The sequence below is a fragment of the Ixodes scapularis genome, unplaced genomic scaffold (assembly GCF_016920785.2).
Source record: "Ixodes scapularis isolate PalLabHiFi unplaced genomic scaffold, ASM1692078v2 PGA_scaffold10__122_contigs__length_95168666, whole genome shotgun sequence".
Classification (NCBI taxonomy): Eukaryota; Metazoa; Arthropoda; class Arachnida; order Ixodida; family Ixodidae; genus Ixodes; species Ixodes scapularis.
In genome coordinates, this window is record NW_024609836.1 from 84,021,913 (window position 1) to 84,036,191 (window position 14,279).

General features: G+C 44.8%; 1 protein-coding gene across 1 annotated transcript in view; it reads left to right on the forward strand.

Annotated features, from left to right (window-relative positions):
• The window catches only part of LOC8023672 (general transcription and DNA repair factor IIH helicase subunit XPD), a 28,593-nt gene that overhangs the window by 1,271 nt on the left and 13,043 nt on the right, over positions 1-14,279 (forward strand). Inside the window, 15 exon segments of the mRNA XM_040207687.1 lie at positions 1,502-1,579; positions 2,070-2,132; positions 3,108-3,221; positions 3,564-3,695; positions 6,847-6,900; positions 6,960-7,022; positions 7,591-7,714; positions 8,392-8,488; positions 10,642-10,751; positions 10,845-10,868; positions 11,495-11,637; position 11,861; positions 12,403-12,481; positions 12,483-12,547; positions 13,480-13,619. Coding sequence (XP_040063621.1) covers positions 1,502-1,579; positions 2,070-2,132; positions 3,108-3,221; positions 3,564-3,695; positions 6,847-6,900; positions 6,960-7,022; positions 7,591-7,714; positions 8,392-8,488; positions 10,642-10,751; positions 10,845-10,868; positions 11,495-11,637; position 11,861; positions 12,403-12,481; positions 12,483-12,547; positions 13,480-13,619 — 1,287 coding nt within the window.

The window sequence follows — 14,279 nt, forward strand, 5'->3', positions numbered from 1 at the left end:
GATAGCAGACGCAGTAGAGTTCCATCCAGACGGAACAATAGCAGATGCAGTAGAGTTCCATCCAGACGGAACAATAGCAGGTGCAGTAGAGTTACGTCCAGACGGAACAATAGCAGACGCAGTAGAGTTCCATCCAGACGGAACAATAGCAGGTGCAGTAGAGTTACGTCCAGACGGGACGATAGTAGACACAGTAGAGTTCCATCCAGACGGAGCAATAGCATTTGCAGTAGAGTCTGGTTTGTTCCACCCTATTGGCCCAGTAGAGAATATTGTTTCTTATTGTCCAAGCTAGAGTAACAATAACGAGCTTGGTCGGTTTTTTGGGATGGAAAAGGTGTTTTGTGGAGTGTTATTTACAAGCTGGAGCCACAATAACAGGTTCTTACTATGCAAGCGTAATTACAAAATTATGTACAGTTGAACCTCAATTTAACGAAACCCGATTTTACGAGTTTCCCGATTTAACGAACAAATTCGGATTCCCCGCGCAGCCTATCCCGAAGTATGTCTTTCTCGACTTTACGAAGTTCCCGATTTAACGAAATAATTAGGGGGTTCCGGTGACTTCGCTAAATCGAGGTTCAACTGTACTGCAATTAAGGAGAAACGTGGTGGAAAGTTGAGACAGGAAGTGCTCTTTGGAATACATTTTAGCGCTCAAAAAACAGGGACAAAGAGGCGAGAAACAGACAGCACAGTGCGCTCGCCTCTTTGTCCCTGTTTTTAAGCGCTAAAATGTATTCCAAAACCAACTAGCCCAACATTCTACTCTAAAGAAGTGCTCCTTCATTACGAAAATGCACCCAGCCTCAGGTCCTGCATTACAATAGATGCCATTCCTAAAAAAAGCTTTGGAAATGCTAGAATATCCACTATATTCACTGAATCTGGCTCCCAGGGACTACAGGCTCTTCAGAAGATGGAAGAAACACCTGCATGGGAGGAGATTTTTAATGGGTAATGAGGTAATAGAGACCAGAGGTGCATGGTTTGCAGAGTTTAGACAAACATTTTTTTTCAAGATACAGTAGAAATGTTGTAGGATTGCTGGGACAAATGCATTCGACTTCAAGAAGCTTCAGTGCCAGGTTTTTCTTCCGACTGGACAGAACTTTGGTGGCATTTAGAGTTCCACCTGTATGCAACTCTAGTGATGACTTTTGTTTTGTCTGGAAGGAACTCTACAGGGCTTGCTAACTTTCCGTCTGGACGAAGCTCTAGTGGTTCCCTCTGGACGGAACTCTACTAGTGACTATCTTTACGTCTGGACGGAACCCTAGCCATAGTGATAAGAGAAACACTTAAACTCTTAACCACTGAGAGCCAAGACCTACCAAATAAGCGTCTACTTTTGTGAACTTGCAAGTGCGATTGAGACCGTGTACTCAGCTCTAAATGGCATCACCTCACGTGAGCTTTTTATGTGCATACTTGGAGCACTGGAAAGAGCTCAGCATTAAGTTTGAAGGCTTTTATTTCGCTCTGTGTTCTTCTGCAGGGTCATGGAGTTCTTGAGATGCCTTCGGGAACTGGAAAGACCGTCACCCTGTTGTCTCTCATCTTATCCTATATAAAGGTCGGCAACTTACCCCAGTCTTTCTTATTTTCTTTGTATGCCTGAGAATTTAAGCAGCAATGTATTTTTAGTATTTGACAGGCAAAAAAGTTTAGCAATGCTTTCTGCCATGTTTTGTAATCAGCTGTTATATACTGGTAGAGTTTTTAACCCTTGATATATAGGTACTAAGTTGTAAAGTCTTCTTTATCTCTTAGCAGTACTACATTATGAAAATCTATACATTTTTTTTCAGCCTCTCACCCCAAAGCTGTTAAAACTCTCATCGTCATTCTTTGTACTATTTCTGTGCAATGGTCATGCTCCCCCAAAAACTGGACTTTCTAGATATATTGACCTGGAGAAAAAAATGTGCCACGTCACTCCCGCGTGTCTAAACATATGCCGTTCAGAATATTTCCCAGGCAGTCACAGAAATGTGTGTCCTGCCACATTACTTAAATTCTTGTGAGTTTGACAAGTCTTGTTCTTGTGCAACGTCTGATTTCAGGCCAATCCAGCCATGGTGTCCAAGCTGATTTATTGCTCCCGTACATTGCCGGAGATTGAAAAGGTGCTCCAAATTTTGTATTTCTAAAGCAGCTACATTGCTCTCGTATTACTAGTGTCAGGCTTTACCGCTTTGCACTGACTTCACGGAGAAGCGGCTAATGTAGACAAGCCCTTCGGTTAGATCGGTGGGCTCAGAAATATACTGGCTTGCGCACTTTGTATGTACTTTGACTGCATTATGTTTTAAAAATTAGGGGGTGGGTGCTTATTGCGACGTGGGCGTACACTTGGTATCAGGACGTCATTACAGAGGCACTCTTAAGTGCATAGCATTTGTAGTTCTTTTGTGACCTCTTGTCCCAATGATCTTAGTGTCACATAATGCTGCGACTTCATGTGACATCACAACATTCCGTGACTCTGTGACGTGGAGGGTCTCAGGTGATGTCATTTCTTGACGGTGATGGCTTTTATTTACAAAACCCTCACAGTGTGCCCTTTAGTGGTTTCCTTGCTCTTTTTGTAAAAGGAGGAGAGTGCAAATTGGCCCCATAAATGGAATGCGTTTACAACGCCTTTCGTAAATTCTGAAGAGTGCATACAGTTCTAGCTTGTGGGCAACTTGGTGATCCAAGGGGCTGAACCAGGTTGCTCGCACATTAGATTGTCTGTGTTCATTTCCACCGTGAGGTGGCCAAGTTCAGTGGACAATGTGAGAGGTGCTCTGCCTCTGACAAAAGGCTGGTGCAGCGTATGCGCAAGGGCTTTTTGAGTTTCGGCACACGTCGATTACAGTCAATAAACGACTAATGTTGAACCAGCGCGACGAGTCATTCTCCGAGGCAGGTAGTGGCAAGGGAAATTTCGCAAGCTTTGGCAGCTCCCTCGCTTTCGGGGACCATAGCTTCATAAGATGTCTTCTGGGAGTCCCACGTGGCAAATCAACAAACTAATAATCCAGAGAAAGAAAAAAAAAAAGATGGGTTGGTTTTAATTTTGTAGTTTGTTGATCTTGATAGGAGTGTGGTGTTGGCAGGTGGTGGAGGAGCTGCGTCGCTTGCTGAAGCACTACCACAAGGAGACCGGAGAGGACATGAACGTCCTGGGTCTGTGCCTGTCTTCCAGGAAGAACCTCTGCATTCACCCCGAGGTGAGTCGGGAGGATACCGACGCTGCATGTTGTGCAAGAAATGCCGAGGGTATTTTAAAATCTAGTTTTACGATTGTGCGAAGTGGTAGAAGCATCCTAGACAATGCTGCCCCAGCCTAAACCCATACAGATGGCTTATGTTCGTACAAATTATTCAGACGAGAAAGTGAATGTTTTGAGCAAGGAGCGATTCCAAAAATGCTTCTATTTTGGGGTTGACATTTCGAAACAGAAGCTCATTTCAAAATCGCTTCTTTCAGGCACTTAAGAAAATGTCTTTTGAGAGTTCAGTGTCCCCATCAAGAACACTTCCTTTGCAACACTGTCCTTTTTTTGCGACAGGTGAGCAAGGAGCGGGACGGTCACGTGGTGGACGGGAAATGCTACTTACTGACGGCACCGTACAAGCGGGGACTCTCGGGCGACTCTGCGGACGGACCGGCCTCACAGGCGGCTTCTTGTACCTTCTACGAGGCGAGTCAAATGACCCCCCTCCCCTCCCCCTATCCCAGCTTGAGGGCCTGTTGATTTCATTCTTTCTTTATTGTTGCCAAAACGATACAAATCGACTTTTTCACAGGCTCAATATTTCATAAACTTCGCGAAGTGCAAGTTATGGAAATATTTTGCGGACAGGACATTTCGTGATTAAGAGCGGTTTGCTATGCATTCATCACCGTGGGGTAATATATTCGCAGGATCTATATCTTGTAACATTGTTTGAGTCACGAAATTTACGAAAATTAGGTAGTTTACGGTACTTTATTTCACTTTACGACGGACTGCAAAGGATGCTACGAGCCATTGGAAACACATCCAGTGCTGTTTGAGTGCCACGTGACCTTCAGGAGGGAGGCAGTGATGCACACGGGTGCACAGTCACGTGATTCGGTCGTAGCGCTGAGATGGCTCGTAGCGTCCGCTGCGCTGCATCGTGAGGTGAAACGGAATTAAGTGACGGATCTTTTCAGGAAAACAGCTTGTAAAACAACAAATCGGAGCGTTCACGGATACACACAATAACTATCATATTTAATATTCTTTTTATACAGGACATGCATACGGAAGTCAAACAGATGGTCTATACAAATATGTACAGTCAAATCTTTTTAATTCAGACTCTCCTAATTCAAACTTGTGGATAATTCAAACTAACATGCAGCTCCCATCCTATGAGAGGAAACTCGCGGTAATTCAAACTTTGCTTTATTCAAACAAATTTTCGGTCCCTCTCAAGTTTGAATTAACAAGATTCAACTGTATCATCTATTGAAACACCTCTTAAAATATGTACCGTTTAAACATGTGTTGTCCTTGAAAGAGGCCTGCACGGAGGCCTGAACTCTTGCCTGTTCAATCTTGGGGCTAATGTCATGATGTCAAAACCCTTCCCCCCCCCCCCAAAAAAAAAGATTTTTTTTTTTTTTTTTTTTAAGATATTTTGAAGGTTAGAAAAGATAAACCTACTTCTTTTTTTTATCTGTGGCTAATATATACTAGAACGTAAAGTGTCCATGTATCCCGGCCACTGTGCTGACATTCGTCCAACGCCTTGCTTGACAACGGACTACAGCCTCCAAGCGCCGATTTTTCTTCGTTTGCAGATGTTTTGAACCACATGCTAAGATGTTGCATAGTTCTCGTGAGTGTGAACACGAAATATATGCATTTATTTTTTCTCAAGTTAGGCTGTACTGGGTGTCCAGCAAAACGTCCATCGTAAAATGATCCAGAAATTTCGATACCTGCACATGAAAAGCTCCAACTTTTCCCGAATGTGTATTGAGCAGGTCAGTCTTACCACATGAAATTACAAGGCGTAGTTCTCTTTCTGTAAAAATTGAGAGTAAAAAATTTGCCAGAAATGTGAGTAAAAAACTTGCCAAAGTCAAGGTCCACGGGCGTTCACAGACGACCGAGTTAGCGAAGCTATTTACTTGTGGCGCCATCTACCGATAAGTACAGTGAGCAGACAACAGAGTGTGTCATCTGCTCGCCGCACCTATTGGCAGATGGTGGCCCAAGTAAATATGTCGCTAACACTTGTCTGTGAATGGGCCCAACCTTGACCTTGGCAAGTTTTTTTGCTTTAGTCATTTTAAAGGAGGAGAACTGTGCCTTGAAATTTCACTCAGTGAAACTGACCTGCTCAGTGCGCATTCGGTGAAAGTTTTAACTTTTTATGTGTAGGCACCGATTTTTCTGGCACGTTTTGCAGCGGAAGGTCTGTTTGGGACACCATTTATATTTACGAAACCCTGTCTAAGAACTAATTATTTTTTTTTTGTGCTGTTTATGCTGTTTTTGCCACTTTGTCAAACACTAATAGTGAGGATTTTTTTTTTGTCAAGTCCTATTTTTGTTTGTCAGTGTTCATGTTGTTTTGCTTGTTAGTAGACATGTGCAAATAGTGGACTTTGAGTTTGAAGCAAAAAGTGGTTTTGGCTGAATATCTTAGAATTGAATATTTAATAGTTTCTTCAAGCCTTTGACTGCTGTGCACCATGCTTACACGAAAATGCAGCTGAACTCTTGAAGGTTGCTCTTAGCATTCTAGTTGTACATTTCTAAATTCTGTTAATTTTCTTATGTTTATGAACTGTGGCATGTAAACAACTTTGTTGCAGCTATTCTAATCGAGGGGATTTATAAATCTGCTTGCTATAAGCTAATATTCTTTCTTTAATATCAAATTTTACAAAAAATGAAACAGGCAGGAATAGTGAATGCAAGTTGTCAAGACATCGCTGCCTAGCTTGTACTCTTGCACAATCGCGGCGGTTCAGCCCCGTTGAGTGCGCTTCTCACCGAGCACCTGCGTACTGCGAAAAAGCAACGCCCGCGAGCTCCGCGCGTATTGCTTCCCTGCAGTGCATGGGTGCTCGGTGAGAGGCGCACTCTACGGGACTAACCCGCCGTGATCAACACTTCGAAAAATATAAATATTGCAGTTCATCTCGTAGCGAATATCGAATTGCGTATTATTTGAAACTATAATACGAAAATTCTAATATTCGCACAACCCTACCTACTTGTCGCCACTATCGTTGAAACTGTTTGTAAACTCTAGCACCTTGTATAATACATTCTCTGCTTCTGGGGCGGAGGAGACACTTCCCCTCTCCACCGGAGTAAAACAATAAAGTCGAAGGTGCTTTGCTTTCTTGACTGACCAAAAAGCGAGTTGAGGCGGGACCAGCTAGGAGACGAGACCTGCATTTGACGTCATCACTAGTGAATATCCCCGACCCGTCCCAAGCGGCAGGCTAACCGAACCTTGACGAGAGTCACCGCAAAGCGACAGATGCATCCGTCTTGGCAACGCTGTGTGCTAGTGTTGCGCTCATCATCAGCATCAGCTTGCAGCATCGCACTTGGCGACGCTGCAAGACGCGAGCCAGGTGGTGCTACGTAAATCCACTAATAATGATATATGGAGGGGAAAGGCGCTTTGTCTTCTAGGCGCGATCGGTAGAAGGGTGACCGCCTCTCGTTTCCCGTCATCTGACTACTGTTTTGATTCTTTACAAAAGTTGGGAAGCTTACACTACATCCATTTTACCCTACCCTGTAAACAACGTGTCTGGAAAGGGACGTCGTGGTGACCTTTCGGCCGGTCTTGCAGAACTTCGACGCCCACGGCCGGGAGTTCATCCTGCCCACTGGAGTGTACAGCCTCGTAAGGACCACCCCGTGTTGCTCCGAGGAGTTCTCCTCACCTCGGTGTTCTCCCCCCAGGACGACCTGAAGGAGTACGGCATGGAGCACCAGTACTGCCCCTACTTCACTGCGAGGCAGGCGGTAAGCGCCCACTTCGCCTGTGCTCGTGCATTCAACGGTCATACAGTAGCGCGGTGGGACCCTAGAATGCCGGAGCCATGTTAACACGGATGAAAAGAGCAGGTGAATGTAAAACTTAAAATCAACGTTGAATGAGGTAAGCCTGTTCGTGCAACTAATAAAAAGGAGACCGTACATCCCGCATCTGCAATGTAAGGGCGACTCTCTCAGCAGCGCGTTGCCGCTGCTTTTTATACATACGTTACAATCAGGAATGTTCTTTATTAGAACAGACGACGTCAACCGAGAATTGGCTAGAACTTTCTGGAAAAGCAAAGACTGAGAAAGGAAGAATCAGGACAAGCAGGGTTCGAACCCTGTTCCTTCGCGTGGCAGCCGGGTACGTTGTTGACTCTGCCACGCATGCGACAATAGTTTTTTTGCTGGTGTTACACATTCGCTACCTGATCTCTCCATATTTAAGCGTTCGCAAACTCGTGCCACCGGAAAGTTCTTTGGTTGGCACCAACCAATCTCAACGACAATAGTTACAGCAGCCGTGATTGTGACCTGCTGCTGCGCCGTGCAGGTGCTTCACGCCACCGTGGTGGTCTACAGCTATCACTACCTGCTGGACCCCAAGATCGCCGACCTGGTCTCGAAAGAGATGACGCGTTCCTCTGTTGTGATCTTTGACGAGGCACACAACATCGGTGAGGAGTGCAAGCCCTCTGATCTCTAATCGTGTTTTAAGTGCGGAACGGCGTCCCTGCAGCAAGAAGCAATCGCTTGAGGAATGACGCTCTCCATTCTGCAGTGCGCCGTAGCCCTCTGCGTGAAAGTATGATTGGGCCAAACTTCAAAACGCGGTAACGTTGTCGGAGTCTTGCAGCAGACGAATTGGAAGTTGAGAAAAAATGAAAAGGTTTGCATCTCCGTCCACATGTGTCGGTGTCCCACATTTAGTTCCCCGTCTTGAGACAGGATCTTGCTTCTGCTTGTTAGGAAGCGGAGTGAACTTACGAAGAGCTTATTCCAAGGTTGCGATGCTTCAAACTGAGCAGATAGCCCCAAAACCAGCCACGTCGACGCTGTTGCCTTGCGCCGCCACATTTTCCTAGATTTCACTCGCCATTGGTGAGCCACAAGTGCCAATAGGGAGTTCGCTCTTGACTGGGCTCAACTTCCTTTTAACGCAACTGTGTATACATGGTTCGCACAAATGTGCTCCGCGACACTCTGCATCCGCTTTCTGTAACTGAGCGCACAGTGCTCAAACGTAAATGCGTGTATGGGCTTTTAGCTGCTTTCAGCAAGATCCGAATAAGTCACCCCCAGCACCCCAAGACAGTGTTGGAGTATTCCGACATGCTTGATTTCGTGGTTTCAGACAATGTATGCATCGAGTCCATGAGCGTCCGGATCAACAAAAGGACCATCGATGGCAGCAGTGAAAACATCGACACCCTCGAACAGACAATCAAAGAGTGAGCAACGGCCGTTACGGCATGTCCTGGGACAACGAAATGGGCAACGATTCATGGCACTAACCTAAATGGCGCATAGTAGTGCCATGATCCTCAGATAAGCTACTTACTGGTCCAGAAACTTTGGTGGTTTCTGCCCTAGTTAATTCTGTTACCAGAAACAATGCTAATCTACATAAAAATTAAAATAAAAAAAGTTAGAATTTTTTATTGCTTTTTTTTAAGCGAATGTAGCGCCCTTCACGTGGTATTTCAATTATTCCGAAATACTGTAAATGACTTCATTTTCGTGGGCTCAATATTTTGGGAATTCGGCGAAGTGTAGTTTTCAGTAATGCTTTGCGGATCCAAAATTTTGCAAATCAGGGTGATATGCTATATATTTGTTACCATAAGGAAATATATTCGCAGCTATTTCTTTTTTTTTTCAATATTATTCAAGTTGCGAAGTTCGCAAAAATTAAATTTGGTAAATTAACTTGTGTACAGTAATAATAGTTCACACCGAAAGAATAAAACACTGAAATGAACGAAGGCCATACAGTCAGTTCTCTCATTGAGCAACAACACATTTGGATGATGCCCATCCAAATGTGTTGTTGCTTCTGTGACTTTGGTCACAGAAGAATTGAAGGAAGATGAAAATGCTAGAAAAAGATAAAAACAGCTGAACTTAAATAGAAGAAAATAAAAAAAATATTGTTTTAAAATATTTTAAATTAATTGATTATGTTCTTAATTTCTTCGTTTTTAATTATTAAATAAATAAATATAAATAAATCTAAGTATTTTAAAGTAATTTATTATGTTCTTAATTTTTTAATTTTCTTCAATTTAAATTCAGCTATCTTTATCTTTTTCTAGTATTTTCGTTTTTTTTTTTTTTTTTTTTCAAATCTTCGGTGATTGAAGTGGTGTTTGTAGTGAGATGGGCTTCATATAAATGTATTTCTGCTTGTTGAAAGAACTATGAATGTATGTCCTACGTCGATTCAGTTGTTTTTTTTCTGTGTGAACAACAGCCAGGTTTATCCAACGTGCTCTGCTACGTGTACAGTCATCCAGTCATCCACTTGGTGGTGTGTTACGAAGCAGTAGACACATTCGGCGACTCCTTCCTCAGCGGCTTCTCTGAACCCACGTCCATTCGTTAGGTTCTTCGAGCGATCCAGTTGGTTTGCTCCTAACGTCAGCAGTGCATCTCTGGTGCTTTAGTTTATCCCTCAGGAAAACTTTCCCGTAGCATGACAAAAAGATTCCAGACTAGGGGCCCTAATGTTCGTAGTGGGATCAAGAGCTGGGACATTGCCGCCTACTGCGATTGGCCAGCCCCGCACCTTTGACCAATCGCAGCAGGCAGCGTTGTCCCAGTCCTTTGGTCCCGCTTGGTCCCGTCGTGGAGATTAGGGCCCCCGGTAATCTAAAGAACATGGTAGTGGTTAGTGCAACCCCCGAGTTCATTAATAATTTATTTAATAACATACAGCCAGTTTCATTCGGAACTTTAGCAGGGTGGTTACAAAGGTTTAAAGATCATACGTTAGTTGGTGCTGCAGTTTTAGAAGTAACAGAAATAAACTAGTGACACAGGTACCCTTAACCATGGTTAAAGAGATATTGCAACGAAATTTTAGCATCTGCTTTATTGTTTATATGTCAACCATGTTCTGGCCACACCACAGAGACACCAATTTTTTGCTCGAAAAGACTTCAAAACAATATTTAAAGGGAATAAGCCGATGTCGTTACATCATTTAATTTAAAAGCAGGTCCGCTTCGCGGAAGTACGGCGGCAAGCTTAGTGCACGCGAGCCCTGTTGAACCGGATTTCTCTTTTCTCCTGGCTTATTCAACTCCTGCGGGGTGTGGTGAGGGGCAACTACAACGGCCAGGTTGTAACGTCTTGACAACACCAAGGGGCACAGCTCATAACCACGCCAGCCCCCGAGCAGCTTTGCCCGTGCTGGTCTAACCGACGTCACGTCATAAAACGTGACGCCAGTTAGAGCCAATAGTACTATGCACATGTCATGCAACAATGTTCTAAGGCATTTGCAAATGAATCTACAGATGTGGAGTGAACAGCGGTGTCAGACAAACAATTCTACTCAGACGCTACCTGCGCGAAAAGTGAGTTGGATGTTTTTGTGCAGGCTGAAAGAACAGGATGCGGAGAAACTGAAGGATGAGTACGAGCGATTGGTGGAAGGGCTGCGAGACGCCAACGTGGCCAGGGAAACCGACGCCATCCTCGCCAATCCCAGTGAGTTTGTTCTTGCAGTCTGCAGAGGCATGGGACATGCAATGAGTGCGCTGTTGTGGAAGTGTTTTGCTGACTCCATGGTCCTCTTTCCAGTTCTGCCTGACGAAGTGCTACAAGGTGAGTGGTCGTTTCGTTTGTTTGGGAAAGGATGTCATTAGGTTACTGCAAAGCTTTCCTAAACTTCCAACTCGTTGAACTTTCAGTAGGAGTAAAGCTGCCCTAACCCAATTCACCCGTCCATTTAGTCATCGACATTGTGTCTTTACATAAGATGTACACCCGCAGGCAATATGAAAGTGAACACCTTACCTGGTTTCTTGCCTCTTTTACGACTCCCTAAAGCTATATTAGCTCTCAACGTCTTAAATGGTACGTGGCCAAGGGTCTAAACTTTGCGTTCTAGCCCTCTTCTGGAACAGAGCTTGTTCCAAAACTTGCAGGAGCATCAAAAACAAGAAGAGGGCTGTTCACCTTCATATCGCTCACGGGTGTACATATGTCTACAACTAATTACAATACAAATCATATTTTAATATACTTGGTTTCATTTTCATCTGAATTTATGCACCACGACGAGCATATGTGTATGCGTATGAGCATATATCTACGTGAATACCTGGCTGTAGAATGTAATTACTTTCCTACAGTTTTTTTTTGTGCCAGAACTTTTATGTAGCATTTGAGGTCGCACAAGTACCGCTTAGAAATAAGTGAGGGCACTGTCCGGTGCTGTGGTACCGCAGAGGCCGTTCCCGGCAACATTCGTCTGGCAGAGCACTTCGTGGCCTTCCTGCGTCGTCTGCTCGAGTACGTCAAGATGCGGCTGCGGGTGCAGCACGTTGTTCAAGAGAGCCCCGCAGCTTTCCTCAGGGACATCCTGCACAAGGTGGCCAATTCCTGCCTCTTTTCACTCCATTCACGCGCACACTCTCTGCGGCCTTGAGCTCAGACTCTTTTTCTAGTGCAGCACATGCCATTTCTAGCAAGCCCCACTCACCACATAGATTTAACTCGGCAGATATTCTAATCCTTCCCAGTATGGATGAGTTAATCCAAAGATTCGTAAGGTTTCATGTGGCCCGTACTCACTACCGGGAAGATAACGGCAGGGTGTCTTTAGAAGCCCGGCTTCCAGCATGCGCTCGTTGCCCTCCACTGTGCTTTGGCGGTGGCTGCACGCTCAAGCCTCACGAGGTGCCGAAGTGTCATTAAAGGTGGAAAGGCCCGCGCTGGAAATGGGACAAGTGAAAGATTCTCCTGCCATTATAATTGTGTCAATTGCTGCGTTTGATTCACCCACACCAGCTGCACTCTGTACACTCTGCCACATTCGATTTCCGAGTGCAGCCTGTCTCAAAACACACCTGGAAGTACATTGCCCTGCACTTTTCCACACCGGTGAAGGCTAATGCTGGTAAATCGAGCGAGCCCAGTGGCTATAATATAACAAAAGGAATGTCTAATGCAGGTATGCTGGCTGCACCATTGTAGCATGACCGTGTTGATGACAGAATAGTTTTTGCTTTCTCTCAAAGTGTGTAGTTTGTTGAGCGTTTTGTCTACCCATGGGGTGTGGGGTGGTCATCATCCCTGAGTGAGCGTCTTGCCCGCGCGGCACCCAGAGATTAACTCTTGCTGTCCGTGCTTCCAGGTATGCATAGAGCGCAAGCCCCTGCGCTTCTGCTCGGAAAGAATGCGCAGCATGGTGAAGACGCTGGAGATTGCCGACCCTACCAACTTCTCCGCGGTGATCAAGCTGTGCAGCTTTGCCACCCTCGTCAGCACGTACACCAAGGGTGGGCTGCCTCTCTTTTCTTTGCTCGCATCGTGCGGCATGCCCGTCGTACCTCGAAAATTGGACAGCATTTCGACCTGCGGAACTATCGAGATTTGAAAACATGCTGCGGACCTTCTTCGGTGGCTATTTCTAAATGCTTTAACTTACTGAAATAAATCTTTTGTGAAATTACCCAGGCACCAACGAGAAGGCTGACAATGTATGTATACATGCATTGCACACACTCATCTTTTCTGTATAAAAGATTTGGAGTAAGTAGGCAATCAAAAAAAGGCTTTTGCCATATGCACATGTGAAATGTCATTTATTCTAGATTTTTGCTTTAGAACAGTTACTGCTGCGGACACTAGCACGTGAAACCAGAGTCGTGGCATGCTCTTTTGTGCTTGGGCAATTTAGCAAAAGGTCTATTAGCTACAACTTTGGTGATTGAGTGCTTCTTAAGTTGCGATGAAATTTCGATGACTGCAACCGTAGCTCAGTTACATTTTTTCAGTAACTACCTAATTTATTTCATATCTACTGCAGCACTAAGATTCTGAGTAACTAACCAAAATAAGGCATTGACAAACACACACAGAAAGTGCCTTTTTTGTTTTAATTTTTTTTTTTCTTTAGAATAGTTTTTGCTACAGTAACCAGCACACCTAACTACGTACACTTACACCATTCTCCTTGGTGATCAGGCATTTTAGCAAAATGTCTCTTAGTTACAGCTTTAATGATTTAATATTTCTAAGTTGCAGCAAAGTTGTGGTAACTGCAACTGTGGTTCAGTTATGTTACATTTTTTGGAGTAACTAATTTATTGCAAAACGTTCCGACGTCACGAAGTGTGAGCGGTCGACAAACCCTATCCTGATTGCATGAACAGTCACCCAAATTAAGTCAGTTGTTCCTGCCTGGCTTAGTTTGCTGCTTTGGTTGCAGGCTTCACGCTGATCGTCGAGCCCTACGACGATCGAACCCCGGGGGTACCCAATCCGGTGCTGAACCTGTCTTGCATGGATGCCTCCATCGCCATCAAGCCCGTGTTCAACCGCTTTCAGTCGGTCATCATCACGTCGGGGGTGGGTTGAAGACTCTTCCCCGAGTTCCCCGTTCTGTCAGGGGCCCAAGCCCAGCAATGCTTCCTGCTTTTAATATACTTTCGTGGCAGGAGTTTTTTTGTTAGATGTCGAACTAGGGTTGACTTAATCACTTTTTCTGACATTACTATTAACAGCTTACCGTGGCAGCTTACTTGAACCATTCTTTGGCTAGGTGTTTCTGAAGCTCAGATAAAAGCGTGGCCGCAAGGCTCAGCACTGATTGGTTGACGGAGGGGAGAGGAAGAATGAGGTGCTCGAAGTTGCTTGATTAACGGGGAGGTCATGTGACCAGAAGAGTAGGTGAGGAGTAGCTCGACCAGCTGTGCACGCTTAGGGAGAGGAGCTCGACAGTATTGCTTCATTCTATAGTCAGTGACTGGTTAAGAGCTCAGGAGAAACTCCTCCCACCTTTTTCTTTTTTAGCAAAGCGAAGAGGAGGTTGCCTCCTTTCCAGCGTTCGCTCTGCTAAAGCGGAAAGGGGTGGGGAGAGCTTCCTCTGAACTCTTAACCTGTCGCTGACTATAGGTACAAGTACCAAGTGTACACATAGTATGCATTAAACTATCTGATGAAGAGTGCCGTGAACGTAGGCGTCTGATGTCTGGAAGCTCAGGGTATCACTAAACGTTTGCAATGGGA